Below are 27599 nucleotides of genomic sequence, written 5' to 3'. Positions count from 1 at the left end.
CCCCCCCAACAAGGCGCCGTAAGGGGACCCGGGAAGGGAGCCCCCACCCCACCCAACGGCCAGACAGCAGAGTCTGAGACCCGCAGGGCCCAGTGCGAGCCCAGCCGGAGGCCAGTGGTCAGGGCACCCCCCCTCATTCGCCCACACAGCCCCACCCCCCAACACACACACACACACACACACACACACACACACACACACACACACACACACACACACACACACACACACACACACACACACACACACACACCCATACCCACCCATCAGGCCCTGGAGGTCACTCTCAGTCAACCGTCCATCCAGAACCCGGAGCCCCCCCGTCCCCCGCTCCCCCCAATCCAGGAATGAGGCAGACCCGGAGCGCGGCAGCAGGGGCCAACCCGCCCCACCGGGGGAGGGGGCCAGAGGGAGGACCCACCCCCAGCGCCGCAGCGGGCACCCCCGCCGGAAAGGGGGAGGCCCCGCACCCCCAGGGCCCGGACGACCCGCCCCCAACCCCCCCCAGCCGACAGCCAAGCCGGGGCCCGACGCCCAGCCCCCCCACCCCACCCCAGCGGGCCCAACCCCCGCCCAGGGCCCCTGAGATTGTGAGTCTCATGCTCTACCAGCTGAGCTAGCTGGGGGATATTTAAAGTATTCAAGTTTTATAAAATATTTCAAAGTCCCTTCACTCCCTGAAAGACAATAAAATGAGTATTATGTTGTCAAGTCTTGAGTGACACCAGAAAACACACTTTAGGTTACATTTTGGTGAACCATATTTTACTTATCCTGCCAGCTGAGATTGGCGTCAACCCGCCATCCATTCATACATTTTATAAACCACTATGTCCATTTTAGGGATGCAGGAGGCTGGAGTTGATCACAGCTGGCTATGGGGGAAGACAAGTCACCAGTCCATGACTCATATTCACACCTACAGACAATTTGGAGTCACCACTAAACTTCAAACATGTGTTTGGACTGTTTGAGGAAGCCAGAGAATCCGGAAAAAACCCATGCACACACAGCATACAAAAAGTAAATAAGATAAGATATCCCTTTATTTATCTCGCATGTGGAGAAACTTGTAAGAAAGACAGGGATGTTCTCGCTCTGAGCCAGGACTGCTTACCACTACAACATCCCTAAATTGGACAAAGTGAAATATAAGAAGGAAGATTTTTTAGTAGCAGACAGAACTTGTAAAGCAGTTTGCATGTTGGCCAGTAGGGGGCATTTGACACATTTAACTGAATTTAAACAAAAAAACTAAAAAACATAACAAGTAAAATACAGTCAACAAACATCTATTCGAATGTTATCTGTTGTTTGTTAGTATTAATCATCTCCTGACATCTTGCAGCCCTTGCCTGACTGACCTCACTGCATAAAGTACAGTGTGTACCTGAACGGACGCTTCTGTCAATAAAGTTTTTTCAACTGCGCAGCGCTGCAGCAATGGCGGCTCCCATGTCCTGGAGGAGGCTTGTGCACTCCGTGTACTCACCGGCCATCGCTGGGGTTTTCACCCGAATATCAGACCGGCTGTTCCGTGCACGGGAGAGGACCGGAGGGTAAGAGCTGTGGATGCCCGGTTCAGACGCTGACATCGGGATTAAATCCTCCGTCTCTGTAGCGTGTATCTGCCCCGCCTGTACTATGCTAACGCTGCTCCCATTATCGGACAGGCGTGTTTTGATGCTGATTATCTAAAGATCGACCCCAAATCTTCAACCGAAACACCAAAGTCTAGCCTATCAGGTTTAACTTAACGAATTGACTATCTCGGTTCAAGCAATCCACCCTTAGATTTAGTACATTTTGGCTCGGTGCTGCTTCTAACGTCAATTACCCAACTGCAGCTAACCTTGAAGGAAAGTTTCCCAGAGTGGAGGACTGAATGTTCATCAAGCTCTCTGTCTCTTATGTAACGAGGTTTGTCACTTTACTGAGGCATGAACCCATCAGACGCCCCTTTCTTGCAAATCAGCATCATGTGACTGAGTACATTTACACGAGTTCTGTTTTGAGTTGTTTGTATTCTGCATCTTCATATTTTACTTTCGAGCTTAGTCACGTGGACTTTGCCACGATTCTTCCAATGCTTCGCTTTTCAAGGTTTTGACACAATATTTGTTGTGCTGCTTTTGTTGCATTTAATCTCTAGCTTGTACACACGTCTATAGTTGAATAAGTGGTTGAAAAGGTTGTTTTCAGATGTATCCTAAACGAAAGTAATCATGTTTAATTGCCCCCCCCCCCCCCTTTTTTTTTGTAAATTCCCCTTTCCAACATTGATCTTATCTTGCATTCCTGAATTTGGGGGCTCCACACTGCTTCATCTTAGTGTCACAGGGTGCTGGAAGTGATCCCAGCTGACTAATTGTCACAAACACACAAATTCACAACTTATTTCAAGTCACAGTTGACCTCCTACACATAATATACACTGTGGGGGAGAACATGCAAACTCCACAACTAAATCCCCCTAAGCCCAGAATCAAACTGGAGATATTCTTTCTCTGAGGTGAGAAAAGTGCTTGTCACTATACCACCATGTTTCATTCTGTTTCTTTCTACAATGTTGTTGTTTTATTATTATTATTATTATTATTATTATTATTGCATTAGTTATGTTGCTATAGCAAGGAGGTGGGTTTGGGTCTGGGACATTCTGTGTGAACTTTGCATGTTCTTCCTGTGCATGCGTGGCTTTGAATTCCCCGCCGGGCCGCTGTGCTTGGTGAGCTGGGAGTGGCTCCAGAATCCTGCAACCCTCCACAGAAGGAAGCTGTCTAGAAGATGGATTTCCTCAAATTTTTGTGAAACTTGAATCAAAATACCTCATTATTTAATCTTGCTGTTGGTCGAGTTAAAAATGATCCAATCATATTTTTTATATAATTTATTTATAATAATGAATAATTGTTCCCCCCCCATTATAAATGATTTTTATTTTAGATTATTGTTGTGTTTATGACTGTTTCTAAGATAAATTCAGCTTTAGATATCAGCCAGCTCGTTATTATTACTGTGCGATGCTGATGGTACTTAGAATGGTCCAAATGAGTGGCATGCTGATGAATTCTGTCTTTGATTTGACGTTTGTACTCCAGACGTCATGGGAACCCTTGTAAGAATAAATACTATTTCTTAACTTTCTGGTCATTTAAATTTGTTGTAGATATCAGATATGATCTCGAGGATACAGTTATGAGAAATATGCATCGATAAGAACAGAAGTGTAAGACACTGATGCATCATTAGCAATAAACTAATCATGTCATGTACAGATTATTTCTCCAAATAATTATGAAAGCCAGAAATCCTTTCCTGAATGAATAAAAAAAATATGAGCCTAGAACAGCAGACATTTGTTTAGATTTTTGTGATACTCTGATTCTTTGAGATACCCTCAAATACTCTCGGTGGAAGAGACAATAATCACATACATTTACTTATATTGGTGAGTTTCCATGTTTCCCTGTATGTTGCATCACTTTCATGCTGGTGTTCATGGCGGCTGATCCTTTGCCGAGATGTCCCCATGTAGAATGTGCATCATTACGTCACTATCGTCTTCATCAGGGCCAGACAATGGACCTCTTCACTGCCCCATTTTTGATTTGTCATAGCAGGAAAATGCGAAAGGAAAAATCAAAGATGACGGTATTCCAATAAGATGAGCTGGTTTCGGAGACCTGTCCTATGTGAATGTCGGCAATTAACGTGATGGCATTCTCTGTGAAACTGATCCAAAAAAAACAATGAAACTGTGTCACCTGTGAATTTCCTGGTAAACCCTGGCAGAATTTCCCTGTTTGATATGTAGCTGATGGAAAAAGCAGAAATAATGACTTGGTGGTGTCCTGGGGAAGTGGGGGAGGTTATTTATTTATATTATTAATAAATAACTATGGTTTGAAATGTCTCCATTTGTTTTAGTTTAGTGTTTTAAAGAAGTACATTATGTTGCCTTAGGTTAAAAACTGTGCAACATTCTCGTTTAAACAGAAAAACAAAGTGGATTTTAAACATCATTGAAATGTCCGAAAACTGCGTCTTCCATGTTAGACTCCTACTTTCACTTTGAATTTTGCCAAATGACTTTGAGCTTCATTTGGCAAAGCAGAAGGTCTGCTGTAGTGTTTCTCTTCAGACCAATATGGACACTATGGTGCTTTGCAAACTCTCACTGTTCAGTAATCTCTCAGCTCAGTCGGTGTTGTCGAGTTATGCCTGCTCGTCACACTAAAACAATACGATGCCCAGTGAACACATTAACAACAATAGTCACTTCGATTAGTGTTTTCTTTGTGAATGAATTGATTCACATTCGAGCTGGATTAAACCTTCGGACAGGCTGGTTTTTGCTTGCGGGATGTTGGACGTCCCCACCCTGAAATAAAAGGTTCTCCAGTCATTTTGTCTCGGCTCAGTGTGTCAATCCTCTGAATTGACATGCAAATTGTGAATTCACTTACTCAGCATGTCTTCATCATGTTGTTTTTTTAATTTTTTTTAGCAGTTTCAAAGCACTTTAAGCCATTAGATTGAGTGCACACTGTGATTTTTGGGGCGTCCCACATGAAAGATGAGCAACTGGTCCGTACCTTTCATTACGTCTTAAAAGCGGTGCTCAAACGTCGCAGTTCGTGAGAGCTTCACAGACAGCTGTTGTCACAGTCTCGCAACCAAAGATAGCCTGTGCTGATCTTCCGACTGTCACCAGAAATTGAAGAACAGCCGCCTCGCTGCATCTCACAGCTGCTTACCAAACGGCAGAAAATAACTCAACCATCAGTGCAAACACTTGAGCTCCTCCCAAAGCCACTTTGCCAGTTCCCATGAAGATAAAACTAAAGACACATTCTCAGTCTTCTTGTTGCCTTTGTGCATAAAAGAACAACGTCGCCATTCAGTCCACCTCGTTTCTGCATCTTCCGATGGCATACCAGGGCGGCGTACCTGCATGACGATGCTATTCTTGTACATTGATGTGTCGTTCAGTGAAGAATTATGCTGTGCAGTCAAATTATAAATCAAACTGTGGCATCTGGTGAACTGGATGTGACTACGCGTGACCCAGAGTTGTGATTTTCACGTTACGCGTTTCCTAATTCAGATCATCGTGTTGAGTTTCTCGTTTTCTGATTAGAAATACAGATTTCTATGCCTCTGAGCACTTCCCAAACTGTATGTGGAAGTCTCTGTTAATAAAGTTATTGTCTCTTCATTTAGCTATGAATGATAAGAAAGCTATTATGAAAGAATAATCTTAATTTGTAGTCTCTTTTTTTGTTTGTTTGAGGGAGAACTACTGGAATCGAAAAGCTGCAGTTAACTGGAAACCCGTGTCTGAACACTTTCATCCACTCTTGGCCTTTTTAGTTAAGATATTTCCTGCTGTGGTGTGTTTTCGTTTTGTTTTACCTCAGGGTGCAGACAGTCATTTTATTCATGTACGTGTTTGTACATGACACCGCTTGAAAGATATCACTTTTTCAAATTTTTTCTCCTGGAAGAACTGGCCTGACCTGACGGTCCCAAACTCCTGGAACAGTTTACTGCGAGCCAAACCTAACGTCAACCAACAACGCTGTTGAACCACATGGAGGCTGTTGTGATTGAACTGGCATGGCTCCCACCAGCTCAGCTTCAAAAATGTTGATGGCAGCGTTAAAGCAGAGCCCCTGATAATTGTAAATGAATTAGAAGTAATTATCAGGCGTTGCATTCAGTTATCTATACTTTTGCAAACTTTTGTCATTAACAAGATAATTGATGTTGATATTAAAGCTGCATTATAGTGAGATTAGTTGGTTGAATTGAATACAATTTTAGAAAAGCCTGTCACCCTGTTTGCTTTGTGAATCATCATCTGATCCATTAATAGAAATAATAGAAATAATTTTAGTACACCAGCATTCAGTTGAGTACCTTTCATCTCTCAGACAGAAGAATGTTTTTTTTGGGGGGGTCGTCATGTGCTTGAAATAATAATACACGTAGATGAGTCACGTATTGACATAAATGTCATCTTTTATTCTTTCTTTTTACAAGGTTGAGCCTCAACAGCAAACATCTCTACACCATTGTAGTAGTTATTAAATAAGTCATTATTCAATTGAGAGAGTTTGTTTCAGCTGCTCCCTTCTGCACTTGAAGGTTAAAGACTCACGCGGGTTGATACAGGCCGAGCTTTCGGATTCATTACGTGTGTAATTTGGTACATTTCCAAGAAGCTTACGAATGCATCGCAAACGCAGTAATACCACATATGGCCTGTGGTGGCAGTGTTGTGCAGTGTAGTTCATGTCTGACCAGCAAAAAAAACAAAGAAAGGCGACAAATGATGATTCTTTTGAGGAACGAGTGGATTAGAAATGTACCAGGTGAAACCAACAACCTGCAGTTTGGATTAACACTACGCCGTCGTATAGGAGGTACAGTATACCAATTCATTAAAGAAGCGTATTTGGGCCTAAATCAACCCCGTTCATTTTTTTTTTTCCAATGTAGCACCGTGCTTTATGTGCTTGTTATTTTAGTCACAAGCAGTTGTGGAATACCACATTATAAATTGATGTGCGAGTACTTGATTATTTTTACATGCAGTCACTACACTCTGAATTGTCACTGTTTTTTATTTTTTTATTTTTAATGTGGTTTAATATCCTGCGTCATGTACAGTGTTTGAATTATTTGCCTTGGCAAATTAAAAGTGGGCAGACGCAAGTCTAATTCAGCTTGATACTTGTTGCTTCTGTCGTATTTTGATACAGATGTAGAGCCGACTGCTTGCTCACCCCAAACTGCCATAATAATAGTTACTGATTCACCAAACTCATGATGAACGAAAAGGAGTAGGTGCTTGTTTATTTATGTCCTGACTCAGTCCTGACAACAACATGAAACATTATGACTACAAATAGTAGTTTTATAGTTGAGAATCGCTGTAATGACGATCCAAGTTAATCGTCTGTCCATACGATTGTCCGTGTGCTCGCGTGAGTTGGTGTTTATAGCGTGTGTGTGGTTTCATTACCAAAACAACCAGCAGCACCAACTTGTGCCCTGACATGCTCACTACATAGTTTTCATCATTTCTGTGGAAATGGACATTGTTTTCAAAACTTTGCGTGCCAACACAGCCCAACAATAACGCTTTTGTTTCTGTTCCACATCCACGTGTCCACTATGTCTGTGCTACGTTAGCAGCTCTAGATAAACATTATCTTCCCTTTATGAGAGCTGCCTGTCCGTTGCTCGTTTATCACAGCTGTTTAATCTCAGAATTACTTTACAGGACCTGATAACGGGATATCTTTATTTACAGACAGTTTAAAGTTATTAAATCCAGCCCAAAAGGTTTCAAGGAGATAACTTGTGACGGCAATCGCTGATAAATTACAATTTTCAGTAACACTGGCCGGTTAGTAATCGGTGATGACACCCGTCAGTCCTGAAATGAGGAGCCGGAACAGCAATGACATTTCTTCAGAAGTGGTCGGCCTTATCTTTTCATGACTTACAGAAAACCGTGACGACTTCAGGGTCAGTTGGACTGCGTTACACAAACCCATCCCCTGGACTGGATGTGTTCATCTGATAACTTTAGTCAATTGGACTCTCATGGCAGATAAGCGGTGATTCCGTGCAGCCGTTTTATGGCTGCTGGGAGTAAAGTTGTGTGTTTATGGGAAGACTTGTCTCACAAACGGGGAAATCCTCGCTTGTTTTCTTCTGACTCTTTTGTAGAGCGTCTCTGTGCGTCAGATCCAAAGCACAAGACAAATCCCGTGTGTGTCTACCTCCTTTGTTGTGATTAATTTGTGGTTGTCGTCGGCTCAAAGGAATGTAACAAAATGAGTTTTGTGACGATCGGTTTGGTGAGAGCTGGAGGTGAACGCTCCGCCCGGTCTTCATTAGATGCGGCTGCATTGTCAGGCCTCATTGTGTTTTAGTAATGGGAGGAGCAGAAACGCCTGTTGGTGTTCGGTCGAATGTAGGACAGAGACGAAAGAAAACCACCACAGACGCGCATGTGAATCATCCCAGCAATAATTCAGTTTGGAGTGACGGAGTGAAGAAATCAGCTTGAGCTGAGGCGAAAGTGCAACAGGTGGTAATAGATTGTGGCTTTAATTTCAAGAACAAAATGATTCATATATTTTAGTTCGATTTCTCAATGCTCACAATAAGTGGTAGTAACAGGAGTGGCTTGATTGCACTACTAAAAGCAAAAGTAATATGAATGATTAACCGCCATTACTGCTGGGAGACAGATTCCAAATCCCAAATACATCAAAAGAAGAATTTTCTGTTGTTAGGGTTGGACTTATTACTGCTTCCAGAATTATTTTGAGACATTGGAAAACAGATTAACCTCTTTACATAAAAGAATGGACAAATATAATGATTGTGACTGCATCCTATGAGTCTATGCTTAACAGACTAGAAGAGGGCGCCACCTCGTGGGATCGCTTTTGGACTCGTATAAAAACTTGCGAAAACTCTGCTTGACTCTCAACAATAACAAAAATAAGGAATTACGGCGTCCTCCCTGCTCTTATTGTTGTGGACTTTTTAAAAAATTTTCTTGCCATGTCTCACCAATACTAGGACCGTGAGCGGTTAGTTTGTCCGTACAGTGTACCATCTGCCTTCTTATTGTCTGTTGTTTATGTATACATGTTTTGTTATTGTAAAATTAAAAAAAAAAAAGTAAATTAAAAAAAAAAATGCTACTAATTCAGTCAGTTATATCTTCTGTCTTCCAGTGGAAGGTAAATAATTTCCTTTAAGTTGTTGTGTTCAGGCGCTTCTGCCGACATGAAGGTTCCGTTTTCCTTCCAGCTAAAGTCCGACCGAGGTAGAAGATGTCTCTATTAACATAGAATGCACTTCCCGTCTCACCTGCAGCTCCTCCGTGCTGCTGTTGGCGCCCCTGCTGGCTGAAACCGACCCGGCCCCCCGTCGTGTCTCCAGGCCCACGGGGTCCGCCGGAGCTCAGGGCACAGACAGCCTCTGTGCCAACTTCCGATGGATGGGCGATCACGTCCCGGCCTTCAGGGTGCCGGGGACCCACGTCCACATTCTGACCTCACCGGACCAGTTCTACCAGACCATGAAGGTCCGTGTCACTGTTGTTTGTGGAAGTTTATTTCTTTATTTCTCCATTAGCTGTATTGTCCTGTTTTCAAGCATTTCCCCATTTGAAACAATCAAATATACAACATCATAGGGTGAAAGGTTATTAATGTGATGATTTGGACAAAAAATAATAATCTGACTTTACAAACAAAAACACCAACTTGAAAGCACAATAAAGAAACACAGGTAATACTTCCTCCATGTTTACAGGATGGGCTACAGCTCGTGTGACCCTCAAGATTCATAAAGCCGGTGTTACACACAAGTCAGTCATGTGATCATTAACAAATTAATACAGACGATACAGAAAATAAAGAGGAAATGCATGGAGGAGTTAGTTGCGGTTTTGCTCTGTGAAAACTTTGTGTGAACAGGATGCTTATCAGATTAAAAAGAAGTACTTCTGCAGCCGCGGGTCAGGATCTGAATTTGAGGTTTGCATGTATATTATATGACGGCATCGTCAGCATCAAGTTGACATGAACTTTCGCGAAGATTATCGCCGCAGCTCTAAAGACGAGCAGCGTTTCCCAGATGAGTCGGTAAATTCAATGAAAGTACCTGATGAGTATTTTCTTAGAAAACTCTTTGTGTACTCTGCAACACGTGAGTTTTGGGCGGCACGCAGCAACTGACGAGCTTATTTAAACAAGCAGCTTATCCCGGTTTACACGGACGTCTCACTGCAGTGCGCTGGCATCCAGAAGTCCTGATCACATCTGATTTCACGTCTCCCCGTTTAGGCTCCATTCAACACTTCAGTAGTCTGAGTTAAAACGGTCATCTTTGCACACATTTACACACCTGCAGTTGGAATCCTTTTGTATTTCCTCTGACTTCAGGCGAGACAGCCTCCGCAGGAACAAAGAATCAGGAATCTGCTGCATTTCGTACAGGATGCTGCTGCCGTGGCAGTGAGCTTCTCGCAGACAGACAAAAAAAACTAAACATTTGAAACTGTAAACTACCTGCTCTTAGTTTATATTTTTTATAACCTTTGTTAAACCTGCTGATTTGATTGCATGCTGTTCAGAAACAGTGATCTAACTGAGGTGTAATAAAAACAAAATAAAAGAATGTTGTATTTGAAAGGCAGTTACAAGGCATGGTTGGAATGGGTGTGGGTCGCAGTTTAATTTGCACTTTCCGTAACGCCACGAGACAAAGAGGCTTCACCTGAATGGTTTTGTTTGTCAGTTCCAGGCAGCCAAGACTCTGTTGTTCAGGCTCTTATTCCAGTTACTACAAGGCTACATTGGTGTGTATGAATGTGTTCGGATCCTCCCAAAACATTTGTAGGTCCGGCAGCAACATGAGAAGTAATTAATGTTTTTTGTATTGGTAATCAGTAATCTACAGTGGGTCTATTTGGCTGCTACCACAGTAATTCGGTGCAACTTGCACTGTAATTGTGGGTCATTTGTATGTCTGATCTCTAAAATGATCCAGGACAACATTTTTTGCACAATTTTCTCAATAGTTTTTACTTCTTTTCTTTTATTTATTTTAAGAATGCTTTTACTTGAAAACAAAGCAAAGAAGAAAGGCATAAAAAGGAGAATAAATATTGGATTCCTTACGCCTTTAGCGTCTGATTGGTGCTACATAAATAAACTTGCATGGTCTATAATCCGCATGGGACAAAAATATTTCAAGATGTTTTAATGACATGACAACACCACTTTAACAAGGAATCCAGGTTATTATCAAATTCAACTAGTGGATTTCTAAGAGTTCTGCTTGGCACAGCTCCAAAATAAACATGTGACTACATTAAAACCTATTTTAACAACCCCAAACAGAATGATTATGTCAAGAAGAATGTGTAGACCCCGTGGAGCAACAACAAGGTGCAGATGTTTCTTTGTCTGGTGGCCGACCGGATGATTCAGCGGGAGCTCGATGGAGCGACCCGCTACAAGTGTCGGGAGGCTCCGAGCCGCAGAGACCACCAGTGTTTCGGATTAACTGGTTTCCCTGTTAAATGGAGACCAGCTTCCTCGCGCTTCCCCTTTTCCCAGCAGATGTTAAAAACCCAACTGAAATTAAACGCCGCCGTTTAATCGCATTTCCATTCAAGTGTAAAGTATTGTACTGTTTGTTTGTCATATTTTAACTGCTAACGGCTGGTGGCAGAAGTCATCGTGGTGGGCTCCAGTGGCACCAGTGACACCGAAACACCGGACAGTGAAGCGCGATCGTAACGATCCACATTTTGTAATATTATTCAGAATATATACTTTTTAATTTATCATTTGAGCTGATATCCAATGCAGTATCCAGTGTTCGCTCTGCATCATATCAGGGGTGATGACTTGTATGTAATTGTATTGGAAAACAACCGAGGCGAGTCGGACTGAGGAGGAACTACTGGAAAAGCGTCATTAGAACATCAGTTTTTGTTCCTTATACCTCTGCCAGCCGCTTTCATGTGACAGTCTAGTAGAGTGACTTTTATGAATCTCTCATCTTTTCATAGTTGGGAATCTGGTTCCACGTGTGCCAAACACCCACGTACACTCTTCAACACAATGTCCTTTGTTGTGAGTATTTTTATTTTTTTTTTCCCCTTTCTTCTCAGGCACGCATCAAGACGGCACAGAGGCGAGTGGTGATGGCCTCGCTGTATCTGGGAACGGGTCAGCTGGAGCAGGAGCTGGTGAGAAAAGTCATGTTTGTGTGCGACTGGGTTGCAGATTCTCGCTCTCTTGCCGCTCCGGAGCAGGTGAGAACAATGGCATCCCAACATGGGCGCGTGCCAAAGAACTGGTCAGAGATGCCAGAAACTATGAGTCAGAGTTCTCCTCCGAGACGGCCGCAGTGTGGTCTGGGCAAAATGAAAATGCACCGCAGGCCAGCTCCGAGGAATGACCCCGACATGCCAGGGTTTACGGTTATAAAGAGACCAGCGCTGGCGTGTGATGGCCCGCTGTTCTTCATGCTTGGAAAGCCTTGCATAACAACGTTAACCCAAAGCAAACCACAGTCTGCACTGATGCTCTTTTTCTTTTTCTTTTTTTTCCTCAAATGGAATATAAACAACAGCAGCAGAAGAGGCAGCGTAGAGGAAGTAAAGACCAAACAGCATGATCAGTCCATCACCTGATTACTAGAAATGCAAGTCATTAAGCTGCATGTCATTTATTTACCTTCTCCTCTATGAACAAAAGCCTCGTTTCCACAGTGCTCCTTGGTGCCGGTGCCGGTCAGGTGGGGTCGGCGATCTGTAACCAGACCCATATCAGTGCCGCGTTTCCATTACATGGGGTTCGGTTTGAAATGTAGGCGGGGTTATGAACGGTTGTGTAATCACGCAGGATGTGACGCCGTAACGGGAGGACATTTTCAAAAAAGTTTCCTGATTGCTGCCGAAGAACTGATTGGAAATGGCTGCTTGCTGGGAGAACAGCGGTTGTCACGGACCAATGAGCAGATGGCAGTGTTGAAGCTCCTCCCCCTCATATCCGGCACGTTGCGCCTGGTACCCCAAGTGGAGGGGTAGCGAGAAATGGTTACCAATGGTACCAGTTGGTAACGGTTCTGAGTCAGTGGAAACGCACAACAACCGGTTCCGACCTGACCCGTACCGGCACCAAGGGGCACTGTGGAAACGAGGCTAAATATAAACCGTGTACTTAAATCCTGGTTCCACAAGCACAACCTCGATCCCAGAAGAAAATGTGTTTACCTTCACTACACTTCATATCAGTGGGGGATTTTGCTATGCGCGAAGTGGGCAACTGGCCCCGCAGGGGTGCGCCGCCTCAGTCACGGTGTTGTGACCCCGCCCCCTGTCTGCGCAGGGAACACGGTTGTCCGTGGGCACATCGCGGGACCCCGGGGGGCTTGGCATCGCCATCATGTGCGCGCGGAAAACCGTTGTTTGCGAAGTTTTTCAATACGGTCGCTTAGATATAAGAGGGATTAAATGAGGACAGCCGACTGTTTCCATCGTTGCCTAATCCGTCAAATATTGTCCTACTTTTATTTGCTCTGTCAAATGACAGTAAACGGTTGCAAATCTCATGTTGCCCAATTGCATGTTCCCTGAACTTGAGGTGAATTCTCCAAATCGCTTGTTTTGTCTGAGCAGCGGGCCAAAACTTGGCGCCATTCGCTTTTCCAGAAGAGGAAACAAGAGAAAGCTGCAAATATTTCCACTGAAGGAGCTTTAAAAAAGTTCGTTGCAATATTATCTGAGTTACTATTTTTTTAGCTTTTGGACCAAAGGAAATAAAATGCACGAAATGCAGAATTTGGATTCAACACAACCTAAAGTTTTTTTTTTGGTTTGTTTTCTCTCTCTAACAGAGATATTAGGTTACCTTAATAAAGTGACAAAGGGAATCATCTCTTTCTCACATTGTTGTTGTTTGTTCATCAGTGATGAATGCTGCTTATTTTTGAGAAGAAATGTTGTGGGGGGGGGGAAACAAAATGACCGGATAAAAGTTTATATTCTTGGGTTTCTTATAAATGCAGACAAACTTGCAGAAATGTCAAAAGCGCAAAGGTTTTTTTTCTTTTTCTTATGTAAACATATAAGTAAAGTGAAAAAGACTTTCACAAAAGTACTAGATCCAACTTGTTTCCTCTGAAATGTACCCAAGTACAGAAAGAAAAAAGTTGAATACACTTTTTAAGCCATTTTTAAGGTTTCTTAAATCTTATTTTAGTGGTGTAGGTTTTCACTCGTGCATACACACAATTAATGTGGATACACACTTCATCATTAGTGACACAGATCATGATTCACCTTCTTAGAACAGGATTTAGTCAGAAACTAAAACATTTCATAAGTATTAAAAGTATTAAGTAATTTAAAACCTTAAGCCAGCACGTTTTGGCCAGTTTTCAACCTTTAGCTTTTCCTGTGAATCGTCCTCATTGAGGTTAAAACAAGGAAGTTTGTAAAAATCTGATTAAATACAGCACTGAAAGGCTGTTTTAAGTGTTGTATCGCATCAGCCTACGATTTTATCACTAAGCTTGTAAAGCGCTGAACAAGTCTTTAAACGGTTTTCTTTTGTTTATTTTCTTTAAGGTGGACTGCATGGAGGAAGCTCTCCAGCGCTCACAGGAAAGCAGCCGCTCCCCTGACCTGAAGGTCTCCGTGCTGCTGGACTACACCCGCGGCTCGAGAGGTGGGCGACGTCTCCTCGCAGGGCGAGCCGCTCCTCGTCCTGACTTGACCGTGTTTGTTTGGTTTTTTTGTGGCGCAGGGCAGGTGAACTCCAGGACCATGCTGCTGCCTCTGCTGCAGCGCTACACGTCTCAGATGCGGGTGTCTCTGTACCACACGCCCGACCTGAGGGGTCTCCTGCGGCTGCTGGTGCCGCAGCGCTTCAACGAGACCATCGGCGTGCAGCACATCAAAGTCTACCTGTTCGACGACAGCATCATCATCAGCGGGTACGTCGACTCCCAGACGGCCTGTTTGAGTTCAAGCCGAGGTTCAACAAGAATCCCCCCCCCCTCCCCCTCCTCTCATCGGTTTGCATAATGCTTTCCAAAGCAAAGTGTTTGCTGGGAAATGTTGCCGGCGTCACATTTTGCATACAGCACACGGGGATAAGTAGTGATGAGTAGCTGCGCCGCGAAGCCAGCTGTGGTTTCCACTCCATTTCACTCCTGCACACACAATGTCACAACGACCTTAATCGATGGCTTGTGGAAAAAGTGAACAAAGAAAAAAAAAAAAAAACCCACATGAAGCAAACAATAGGGACTAGTAAACACATATGCGGTCCGGGATAGAAATCCCCAGGTTTCCCTCTGATGATTCCAGTCCAAAGAGAGAAAAGGAGGCTTTAAGAGCTGCAATTTAATCCTTTCGAGCTCTTTGTTTGTGTTTGCTGAGGTGGGAAATAACAAAGTGCTTCGTCCATTTGTCTTCCACACCACTTTATTTAATTTAATGTTTGAGGGGCTGGAGCGGATCCAGGCTGACTGAGTGAAGGTCGGGCACGGACTGGACAGGTCACCAGGGTCACAGGAATGTCATCCTCACTGGTGAAGAGACTTGGAGTTATGACACCTGCTTGTTTTGTGACGAACTTACATTTTTATTCACATGCGTGATTTTGGATGTTTTGAAGCTGGCAATTAACTCAGTGGTGCAGCAACTTCAATTGTTATCTGGTTAATGCGATTGAATTGACCATCATCCTGCCGTTACCTGTGAAACCACAGGTAATGGGTTACAGGTGTTTTTTTTCTTTTTAACATCGTCTTGGTCAAAGGGTTGAAATCCTCCCTCCTCTCGTCTTCTTACTCCATTATGTCATCTCGGTGCATATTTTTTTCACAAACCTCTCGAAGGCCTCGCCGTTAACCACCGCTGCTCGGAAATGTTCTCTACTCACATTTGGCCTTGGCAAGGGGAAAAACACGCAGAAATCAGGCGACGCTCCAAAGCCAACGTTCCGGCACCAGAAGACATCCCAACGCGCTCCGGTCTCATTTTCACCCGCCGTTTATTTCCCTCTTGGCAGGAGCAACACGTTGCACAAGATTCGCCGGAGCGGCGGCAGGTTACTGGGCTGGTGAAGCTGCTTTATTATTGAGCTGCCTACAGTTTGTTGGGATGTTAAAACACACGCCGGCGAGCAAACGACAGCCACACAATACAACTCTGGTGGTGGTCGTTTCCCCTTTCAGAACGGATTCTGGGGCTGTTTGAATGTAAAAATGCAGTCTTGGTGGATGAAAAACTTAATTTTCTTTAACTAGTAAAAGTCATTCATGCCTTCATATTCTCCAGATTTAATTACTACAAGTCCCTCTAGCTACGATTAATTCAGTATACAAACCGTATAGCCCACCTAAACAGGCTCCTCTTGATTCACAAATCCTTCTAGTGGTCTACTTGATGCTTTTAAACAATATTACGCCCTCTCATCAGAGAACCCACCACGTCACGCTGTGCCAAGTACCATCGCAGTGGACCAGCTCTTCGCAACCAACATAGAAATTATAAATCCCCACATGAGCGGAGGAAGTTTTCCCGCGTGTATTTTATTTATTTATTGGTTTATATGTATATATGTATGTATTTTACCAACTTTTCACTTTTCGCAAAAACTACTCACCCGAATTGCATGAAAATTTCCGGGATGATTTGTCTTCCAAGGACCAATCCATTACATTTTGGGACGTTAACGGCTAATCGTTTCAAAATAAAATCCCCAAGAAACTGCGCCAAAAAATTTCCCATACAAAGCGGACGAGAGAGGCACGACACAGAGGAGATCAATGGAGATCAGGGTCTGTTGCCATGGAGACGCTCCCTGCTCGGTGTTTCACACAGTGATGTAGCTACCTGACCTACCGAGTTCGCATCGATATGAGTTAACGGCTATCACGCTAGGCATGCTAACTCAGTTCTGCAAACAAATGTGGCGTTGGCGGAGGTTTGCGCTCCGCCGAGTGCCTGTTCAAGTTTCTAACACTTCATCTTCCATAAAAAGATTTTAGAATCAGATATTTGCGACCGCGACCACGTACAGCCTCCATACTAAATTGAGCTATTTTCCCAAAATGGATAACCTATTGGTTTCACGGGCAACGGGAGGTTGACGGTCGGTTTAAGCACATCTGCACAAGATTTCAGCTCAAATTATTGTAAATACATTTTTTATATCTAATTGAGTCTTTTTCGTTAAATCAACTGAAGTGACTCCCCGAAGCCCTGGCGGTGGATGTTTCTGTCACAGTGTTTCCTCCGGAAGAGAGAATGAACAGGAATCCCCGACACTCACATGATTTGTTGTCATTACATTGCTGTATCATCCTGACTAATCGTATGACTCGTCCACTTTCGCTTTGAAATATGAACACAGGCTTTTGTGTTTCTGAAATCTTACGAGTCAGCATGATTTTGCAGATGTGAGCGTCAACGAGCAAGATGTCATCTATAGTTGAATGCAATTCGCTGGGCGCTCTGCCACGCCAAGAGGTATCAGTTGGCGTGGTGGCTTCACGACTTTTCATTTATTACTTTTCACATGTTCACCTCACCTGGCAAGAAATCAAAGTCCTACCTGCCTCACCTGTTCAGTCGTGTTTTTCTGGCACACGACACGTGATGCCAAACACATGTGTACACATGTACTATGTGAACAGTATTGTTAAAATTGGGCTTCAGGGTTGTATGAAAGAAAAGTTTCATCTTCTTTCCTCTTTTTATTTATAACAGACGGCAACTAAACCTCCGTCTCCATGTGAAGCAGCTTTCTTTGCTCCTGGTCATGCCCTGATAAAACTGTTTCTGAGATGAAATAAAATTAATGAAGTAATAATACATATATTCACCACTGATGTATGAACCTCACCTGAGCCTCCTCAGCCTGCTTCACCTGCCTCTTTCCTCTTTGTACCACCTGATCAGCATCAGTTTCTAAAGAGCACTTACTTCTAGATGTAAACCAGAAGGAAAATACAACCACATGTACCGTTCAAATGTTGAAGCTTTTTTTTTTTTAAATGTTTTCTTGTTATGATTTTAGACATTCATTTACATTGATCAGTGGCAAAAATGCTCCTTCAGAAATATAGATTTCTCTCTGGTTTATATTTGTAATGTGCCCATTACATCAGTATTTTACAGGAATATTTATTTGCTCTTAGAAAGAGATGTATTTGATTAATTATCGTTACTTTTCAAACATACTGAGGTTCAGTGTCTGTTTACCGTTTATATAGCACTCAGACCTTTTGAAAACTGCCACCATCATGTGGATTTTCTTTCTCATAAAAGTGTGAAATGCATAAAATTTCACATAATTCTGGATTTACATTTTGAAAATGTGTCTCACTGAATTCCTGTACAAGGTTATAAACTCTTTGCGACACATTTCATGCACTATTTACTCAATCGAGCCTTTTTTTTAATCTATAGGAAGACAAGAATGCAACACAAGGTGCTTTAGATAGAATAATAAAAGAATTCAAGAATGAAGTTCTGATCTCCGCCCCATGAAGGCAACGTTATAGTGAACAAATAAAGTATTACATAGAGTAAAAACTGAAGAAATTTGTAAAAAAATAACACAAATATGAACAATAATGCAATTTCCTAATAAAATAAAGAATGTCTGACGCTGTAATGTGTAACCTGCTCCCCAAATGTGTCTTGTAACTTGTTTTGTCGACGCTGTGATGAGACACACTATCACCTTTTCCTGCATCTACTGGGAGTAAGACCCGTTTTCAAGACGAAGGGACAAGACACGTCGGTGTTTAGATCAATATTGGAGAAGTCTGAAGCAGAAATTTCAGGCTCTAACTGAAATGAAATCTCCAAAGGAACCAACTGCTGCGATATTAGTATGACACGTAGTGTGTTTCCGGCCGATGTCAACATGGTCATCATGTTGTCGTCCCCGCAGGGCCAACCTGAGCGACTCGTACTTCACCAACAGACAGGACCGCTACGTGCTGCTGGAGAACTGCAGCGAGGTGGCTGACTTCTTCTCCGACCTGGTGGAGGCCGTGGGCGACGTGTCGCTGCAGCTGCAGCCCGACGACTCGGTCAGCATGCTGGAGGGCATGGTGCACCCCTACAAAGGTGAGCAACCCGAGCCGCCGCTGTGGGCACACAAGCGCCGTGTTGTGACAGCGCAGCGACACCGTACGCCCGGTCACAGCGCCCGGGTTTCCAACTGCGATGGATTTCTTTAATGGAGCTTGAAAGCTTAGAATGGCACATAGCTGCTGGGCAGGGAGAGAGGGAGAAAGAGAGAGAGGGAGGCAGAGAGAGAGAGGAGTGAAAGAGGGAGAGAGAGAGAGAGGGAGGCAGAGAGCCCTTGTGGTCGGGAACGCAGTGCAGCCGGATGTGAACTTGACAGGGTTTCACACACACACACACACACACACACACACACACACACACACACACACTCAGCTGGGTGTCCGTAACCAGGGCGCAGGCTGCCAGGATGTTAGTTTGAGGGATGAATGACATCATGTCTGCCGGAGCGGATCGCCGTGGAAACCAACACCAGGAATAGAGTTATGATGTCACAGTGTTGCTGGAAGGAGATATGTGGTGGGAACCGACACGCGCGCGCGCGCACACACACACACACACACACACACACACACACACACACACACACACACACAAATGAAATTTAGGATGAATGAGTTTAGTCAATTATTCCTCATGATGAAAAAAGAAGATAGACGTTTCTCTGCAGGCAGGAGGTGATAATTATTGTGAAAGAGTCACGCCTACTAAAATACACAATACATTCCATTACTCTAAATTAGTATAATTGGTACAGATGATTATACTTGAGTTGTAAGATGAAATGTGTCTTTAAGCCTCAGGTAAAGTCACAATATTATTTTCCTGTCTGCAATTAAAAGGACCACAAATGAATTTACTTTGTATTAAGAGTGAACTATCCCTGTAATCCTCGTTTGTCAGTTCTTCTCGTGGTTGAAATATAACACACAAACTTTTTTTCTTTTGGTTTCCAAAACTCGGGAATCCTCAGGCTTATTTCTAACAATGACATTTCAGAACCTTCTGACAACCTCAATCCAAATTTCACTGTATGTTCAAAAATGTCAGTGGTTTTGAAGTAGTTGAAGCAGTCGCAGCAGTAGAATTGTATGTCTTATCAATAAACATTCTGGATTTTCAGTCTTGGTTATTACGCTATTCACAATTTATTTATGACCTTTAAAAACATTTAGTAAGTTCTGTGACAAAAAGCTTCAGAAAAGCAGCACAGACAGAACTCATTTCCACAAAAGAAGTTTTTTTCACTTTTACTCTCAGCACCAGTCTAATAAAGGATTACTCTCATATAATTCTGTGTTCTGTGTGCCTGCCTCTTTAAGAGCTGAGGTGCAAAGATAACTATCCGAGGCGCCTGTTGGGTTTTGGGGGTTTTTTTTACGCCCGATTTTGAGAGCACATCAAAAAGTTCATGAATAGTGTGCTACCACTTTCGTTAATGATTCGGCAAACCGGCAAAAACTGTAAAATAGTTCCTATTCACAGTGGATGGGATTTGGGTGAAAACGCCACTTTTTGCTATTTACTTTTCTCACGCATGGAAACAGTTTTAGAGCTGCAGAGCCGCTGTTAGCATTAGCTGAAGCATTTCTCCTGAACTGTTACTATTTCACTCGTGTCCTGTTTACTGGAGGATAGCAGGAGGACATGAGTCAATAATCCTGAACACTGAAATAGTTCAAATTGAATCGTGCACATGCAATTGGAGCGGCTGCACATGAAAATACCAGACTAATGTTACCGAGTAAAACTAATTTGAGCAGAATGTAAATTGCTAATCTCCCGTAAGACTGACTCACACAATGCTGACAGCCCAGCTAATATGTCTATTATTATTAAATGCAAGAGTTTTTTTCCTCGTCATATATTAAAATTTTTAAATAAAATTTCAGGAACAACAGTAGTTAATAGTGACTTGTGCAACATTATTAACTGTACAGACATTTTGTCCATCAGTATTTTAACTTCTCCTGATCTTATCACAATGTTTTATGTCATGAGATCAGGCCGAGTCCTCTGAGTGTGAGCAGAGTGTTCTGACCCAGAGATCAGCCTGACCCGTCTCCACTGCCACCAGGCAACCGGCAGGACTTCTCAGCAGCGGCGAGGGAGAGGATCATGGAGGTGGTGAGCACGGCGCAGGCCAGGCAGCGTGTGCTGAACCGGATGGAGGACTCCGAAGACGAGGGCATGAGCGATGGGGAGGAGGACACGTGGGTGTTCCCCCTGGTGCAGATGAAGCCTCTGGGCATCCGGGTGGACGAGCAGGTCACACAGGTGAGCCCCTCTGATGTGCTCCGTGAGCTGGATTGCACTTTGTTGAAGGTTTTGACCTGCGAATGACGTATTGACCTTTCATATTCTGAACATTTTCAGAGTCGTGCTGTCTTATTTTTGTACAAAATTATATTTGATATGACGAGAAAACAACAATTACAAGCTGAAGATTCTTATAAACCAATTTCAGATTTGATTTCTTCGCTACTGAACAAGAAAACTAGAAAGTAGTGACAATTAATATTATAAATTATTTACCAAATTTGGCCAGATTACAGTCAATAGTAATTCATTTTAATTTATAAAGCACATTGCACAGATAAAAACCACAAAGTGCTTAATAATAAGACATAACAAAACACAATTCAGTGTAAAACTAAGTTGTTTAAAAGCTTCTCTGTATGAAAATGTACGTGGGACTAAAAGCAACATCTGATATGGAAGATGGGTTCATGTGTTTCATTAAAAGGAGAAAAAAAGGATACTTGCTGATTAATAATCTGCTGCAGTTTGTTGCACTGGTTTAAACTCGTCGTTCTCCACTCTGCGTCTCTCGTTCTTCCCGCAGCGCCTGCTGACGGACGCCGGGCCGGACTCCACCGTCTTCCTGACCTCCGGCTACTTCAACCTGACGCGGGCGTACATGGGGCTGGTGCTGGGCGCCGGCGCCAGCTACCGCATCCTCACTGCCTCCCCGGAGGTCAACGGGTTCTTCGGCGCCAAGGGCGTCGCCGGCGCCATCCCGGCCGCTTACATCCACATCGCCCAGCAGTTCTACAGCCAGGTGTGCCGGCTGGGCCAGCAGGAGAGGGTGCACCTGCACGAGTACCACCGGCCTCAGTGGACCTTCCACGCCAAAGGTGGGCAAAGCCAGACCCCGCGTGGTCTCCAGTCTCAGCCGGTTCATTCTTGTACTGGAGCTCCAGTTACAAGATCTCAGGGTGGATAGAATCCAGAGCCTCACTTTAAAGTTTAAATGTGTTTAGTGGCTCCAGTTTTATCTGATTTTGTGGAAAGTGACAAAAGCAGCTCTTTTGGTCATGAAGGTTGCAGAGCAGTAGTTCACTGGTCTAAACTTAGAGCAGCTGAACCAGGAAAGTTCAATTAGTACTGTAATTTCTGGACTATTGAGCACACCTGAATATAAGCTGCACCCACCAAATTTAATAAGGAAAAAAAAATAATCAAGAAAGGTCGGAGTTACGTGACGCACCTGAACGCATCACCCATGTATCAGCAGCATGAAGCTCCTTAACCAGATAAATCCGCTGTGTCATGGTTTAAGCCACTGGGTTCAAAGTCTGTGAAAAAAGTAGCGGCTGGCTTAAAGTGGGGAAATTACGATACGCTCTTAGCATCATAACATGTAACTAACAAAACCCCAAAATATCTTACTTACAGCTACTTTTATTGAAAGTTGTCCTTTATTGCACTTTTTTTTTCTTTTTTTGAAAAAGTGCAACGTCGCCCTCTCTGTCCTGGTTTACTTGTATTTTCATGAGGAAACAAGCATCATGCTATCGCAGCAGTTGCTTCCATTAGACATTTCATTTCAGTTACAGAGCATGAAACCTCCTGGACCATTTCCTTTAGAGTGTAGAAACTGGAAGCTTAACGTTATCCCCTCCCAAAAAAAGCGAATCTTGAGGTGATGAGAAAAAGACACAATTGAGGCTTAAAAATCATAAAATCATAAATGGTCTTTGTGGTTTGGTAATAGTTGGAGTATAAAACGAACATATTGACATAAAATCACTGAGATATGAGGTCCTGAAGGAAGGTTTTGATCGATTTTTCAGGGTTTCATGGTTTCACTCCAACCAGCACTTTTCCCCTGTTAAAAAAAACAAACTCTTACATGACGTCTTTCTGATGTCAGCCAGGACTCTCCGTCCAGACAAGTTTCACTGGCGCGAGTGAAAATCCTTCAAAACATTGCTCTCGCTGTCGGTCTGCTCTCTGCTGTTGCTCTTGTGGTCGCGGCGGTATGTGGCGTGAGAGACGGCGGCTTGTACAGTCACTGCGTCGTAGCCACGGGATGAGGATGCTCACTCGCTCACTCGCTCACTCACTCACTCACTCACTCACTCATGTTTGGGGGTTTTGGATCCACGCTGAGGATTTCTGCATGCGCTACCTTTTAGTCGTGGTTTTTGTCTCTGCATTACCTCGTCGCTGGCTCACGCCACTTTTCCTCTCCTGCAGGTCTGTGGTATTACCTCCGGGGGCAGGATCGGCCGTGCCTCACTCTAATTGGCTCCCCTAACTTTGGTTACCGCTCAGTTCACCGCGACCTGGAGGCCCAGATCGCCATCGTCACCGAGAACGAGGATCTGCAGAGCCAGCTGCAGGAGGTCCCGCCCACTTTTATTTTCAAGCGCACGCCACAGAGGCGATGATGATGGCAGACCGCTTCAACTAAACGCACCTGTGATGTTAAACCGCAGGAGCAGGAGATGTTGTACCGGCGCTCCACTGAAGTGTCCGGCTCCACGTTCGAGCGGCCCGACCGCCACGTCAAGCTGTGGGTCAAACTCGTCACCCCGCTCATCAAGAACTTCTTCTGAGATGCATCCAGGTGCACACACACACACACACACACACACACACACACACACACACACACACACACACACACACACACACACACACACACACACACACACCGAACGAACATGGAGAACAAGATGCATTTAGAAAGAAAAGTCAATATTTGACTCAAATGAGTTAAAAGATTTTCTCCCAACTTTTAACATTTTAACGCGTTTCTTTGATTTTGAGCTCCTTAGCTAAAGTACCACAGTCTTCTTTAGGTTTTCTAAATCGTTTGCAGTTATTTGTTCTTTAAAATATCTGAAATTATTGAACACTGTTGAACAGAGTTACTGAGAACTTGAGATTTAGCCAAAAAGATGCTCTTTTATCCCAATCGACAGTTTGAAACAGCAGGTTTATCACAATGAAAGGATAAAAAAAAAAAATTAAATATAGAATTTCTTCTTTTTTTCCCCCACAGAAAAACAGCCTCAAAGTAGTTTTTTATTAGAATAATTTAAACTTTAAGGATTAGCTGGTGGAGACCAAAAATGGAGCTAAAAATGAGCAACCGTTAGATTTTATTCTTTGAGATTTTGTTTTTATTCAATTATGTTTGAAAGGCAGACGCTGGACTCCACATTGGAGATATTGATCTGCTGAAGCTTCACTCAAAAAGAAAAATAATTCACAAGTCGGTAAGATGGGCATTCCTTCAATTAAAGTATGTAACATGTATGCAGCCACAATGAGTCCCACGCCATCCCAGCAAATTTGGTTTTCATTCGGGATATCGTCTGAGTATTTTTTGCAGAGTTGACAAAATCCAGCCTCGAACATTTTGTGCAAACACACATATTCGCGCTGGGTGAAGCCGCCTGTGGCTTCAGCGAAATGTCTGCAGTCATTGTGGCGAGTCCCAAATCGCAGGTCCCGCTCTCGTCTTCCCAGCAGCCCCAATCACCCGAGCGAGAGCAGGGACGACGAGTCGGCTGATTCACTGCTGTCAGGAGTGAGTCAGCGCCGTGTTATGGTGATGGTTTGAAGCTGTGGTCGGGGTGAATCCTGTCCGGGCTTGCTGAGGTGCAGGCGCAGCCTCGCCGGCCTGCTGACGGGGAGATTCAAGTGAAAATAAAACACATTTCAGAGGGAAGATGTTCACGTGACGAACGTCTCCGAGCCGCTTTTGTTCTTAAAAACAAAACAAAAACAAAGTGAAGTTTCTGAGAAGAGGAAGTGTCACAGGCAGATGACGGTAAGCCGTCAAAAGAGGGAGGGAACCGCTGCCAGAAAGAAGCAGCTGACAATAGAGCGTCTCTTTGGCTTTTTGCTTTTGCTCCTTCTAAATCCTGCCGCTATGAAAAATGACTTCAACATATTTAGCTCCATTGTGGGGAAAATTGTGAAAAAACTGGAAATCCTCGTGTTACCGGCTCTGTGACGAGCACTCAGCCTGCAAGACGAGACTCTGGGTGAAAGTTGGGCTGAGCGGAACACCCAGTCCTGGCAAATACACCGATGTGGAGATACAAATCTGTAAAACCATAAATACTGCTGTGAAAACCGTTGGAGCATTAATCCCCACATGAACCTGCTTCTTCAAAAAGAACCATCACGCATCAGAAGATTCCAGATTATCTGCATCGCTCCGTGAAGTGCTTCAGCCTTTTATCTTCTGAGAGCGACTTTTCAGTGTGATAACGTTTATTTACCACAACGAATGAACGGACAAGCTTGTTTTCAGATATGAAATAAAACCTGCTGATATAGAAGGTTTCTGTACGTTGAATTCACAGGCGTGTGCGTAATCTGTTCATTTGAAAGGAGAGAAAAACCTTTGAAAACTAGACAGAATGAGAATGTTGGGAATCTCTGTGAGGGACCGTGCTGGCAGAAGGTGCTAATTCTCTTGAATATTTTATTAATTGGTTTATGTTCAGCTTGGCTTCAATTGGACTTAATAATCTATAATTGCACTGAAATAAGTAGTGTAACCTATTATTTTCAATGAGTTCTCCATGATTAACCAGAAAGTAAAGCAAAACAAAGTAAGAATTAACACTGCAGTCATAGTTCATCATTATGCCAATTAAACCACATTAAGGCCACTTGGCTTTTCGAAAATAAAGCAATATTGTCTAACTAGATGTTCCAACCATCAGTTTTCTATACAAATATAGCTAAACCTTCGTATTTAAATTAAGTGAGAGCCGATTATAAAGTTAAATTAATAAAATTACTTTAGATGTGTGTGATCCAGTGTTTGTTTATTGAAAAGAAAAAGAGAATAATAGAAAAGTTAATGTATCTCATAAATTATAACATAAACATTCATATATCTTTGATCTAAAATAAAACATTTCATTAAAATCAATAACCGTATCTCAAAATATTTCATACTGGAGGATATAATCACAATTTACATAGAAAAAACGAGTGTAGAAATAACTGGGGGGGGAAAGGTTCGGGAAATCTGTTTGAAATGTTGTCCAGCAGCTGATGGGGGCAGTTTGTCACGTCCTCCCAGGATCTGTTTACCTCGTCACGTCTGTCCTCTGACAGGAAAAAACAAGAAGCTGTGCCAGTTACAGAGCAGAAGAAAAGGTCTTATCAAGACCAACTATTGTTAGAGGACAGACTCTGAGGGGTCAGTTGGTGTCAAGACAGCACGCACCTATCATCTGTCTGGGACATGGCCGCCCTCTAGTGGCGAGGCTGATTTCTACTAACATTCTCCCCTGAAGAGAAGACTTCGCGAGAAAAAATACCAAGCGTGTAAACCATTAAAAAAAAAAAGGCAGATTAGACTTTTGTAAGAAGAATTCAGCCAACTTCTACATGAAAACAAGATCAAACTGCACAAGAAGAAGTTTTTAAAAGCGAAGATGTAGAATATTCAATGGGCCTCCGAAATGACTTTCATGGGATATGTTTGTTCATCCCCTTATTCTTAAACCTTAAAGTCTGCACTTTCCGGAAAAATAAGTTCCTCTGGTCGAACCTCTGGTTCACTGCTGTTTCAAAACAACCACAACCTGAAGTCTGTCTGGGATTATTAAAGTAGAGGCAGACGCTTGTTGCTTCATTGACAAACAGGTAACTACGGTCCAGATGTTACAATTGCTCACGTGAGGCGTAAAGGTTTGTCCTCGGGACCCTTTCTGTCTGCATGTTCTACCTGAGCACGGCCCTGAATTGTATGAAGCCTTTCTAGAAAATAGATGGACGATTTTCGCTCTTTTACAGGGTCGTGATGTCCATCTTCAGCCTCCACGTCGCATCTTTTAGGCGACCGTGTTCCTCTGTGTCTCCCGTGCAGGAGGGAGGCGCTCGTCTCAGGTTGAGCTCTCAGAGGGGGTCGGTTCGCTCCAGCCGGACTGCGAGCGGCGCGCCGGGACTCGGCGTCGTCTCCGGCGTCACCAGAACCGACTCCCGGCCCGGGGGAGCGGAAGTACGCGGTGAAAACTGGAAAAGCCTCTTCTCTGCCTACTGTTTGTTGTTCATCACACTGGACCTCTGGTTTTGTAGCATTACCGACTACAAGCACTTCAAAAATAACCTCCATTGCTACGTGTTGCATGTGTGAGACTGGGATGGACCGAAGGCTGTGAAGGAGAGAAGCACTTCAGTCCCTGGAGGATCGACTGGATGTGTGTTTACAGCTCCTCAGGCGGCCTGTTGTTGACTTTGTAAAATAAAGATGTGAGTTTTTAAAGTGACTGCACACGTTTGATTTATTTTTATCTGGTGTGAGAAAGTGAAGATGCTAAAGGTGTCGTGATTGTTGTAACATCTTCCAGCTCATCGTTTTATTGTTGCTACACTCGGGGCGTGTTGACGTTCCCCCGTTTGATCCGGAGCAGAGGGAATAAACGTTTCGTCTGTGCAACGTGAACACGTCCATGAACTACAGGAGCGAACATGCGATCCCTGGCCCCCTTGAAATGCTAGGTGTTGGTCCGTTTACAAACGATCTTTCTCGCGGACGGGGGGGGCAGAAGACGTGACGTAGCACGCAATGCATTCTGGGTAGTAAAGCGAACCCGCACAAAGTTGGAGGCCAGACGTGAAGAAGAGAGGAAGAAGTATCGAGAAAGGCGCTCCTCGATATCTGGCC

The 27599-nt window shown here is 43.5% G+C and overlaps 1 protein-coding gene across 9 annotated transcripts; it reads left to right on the top strand.

Moving 5' to 3' along the window:
• The first annotated feature begins 1414 nt into the window (after positions 1–1414).
• On the top strand, positions 1415–27206 carry pgs1 (phosphatidylglycerophosphate synthase 1). Of its 9 annotated transcripts, none has more exons than XM_080471478.1 (11): positions 1415–1559; positions 8911–9121; positions 11723–11800; positions 14186–14285; positions 14364–14553; positions 18531–18709; positions 20748–20947; positions 21516–21807; positions 23153–23301; positions 23395–23525; positions 26729–27206. In XM_080471478.1, the coding sequence occupies exons 1-10, from the start codon at positions 1444–1446 to the stop codon at positions 23512–23514; spliced, it is 1635 nt and encodes a 544-aa protein (XP_080327604.1). In that variant the 5' UTR covers positions 1415–1443; the 3' UTR covers positions 23515–23525; positions 26729–27206. The 9 variants fall into 9 exon arrangements, with proteins under 9 accessions (XP_080327604.1, XP_080327606.1, XP_080327605.1 ...); XM_080471480.1 differs by having other exon boundaries at positions 1430–1559; positions 18564–18709; XM_080471479.1 differs by having other exon boundaries at positions 1430–1559; positions 26802–27206.
• The last annotated feature ends 393 nt before the right edge of the window (positions 27207–27599 follow it).

Source organism: Lipophrys pholis (genome assembly GCF_963383615.2).
Source record: "Lipophrys pholis genome assembly, chromosome: 1".
NCBI lineage: Eukaryota > Metazoa > Chordata > Actinopteri > Blenniiformes > Blenniidae > Lipophrys > Lipophrys pholis.
This window is presented reverse-complemented; position numbering and strand designations above follow the sequence as displayed.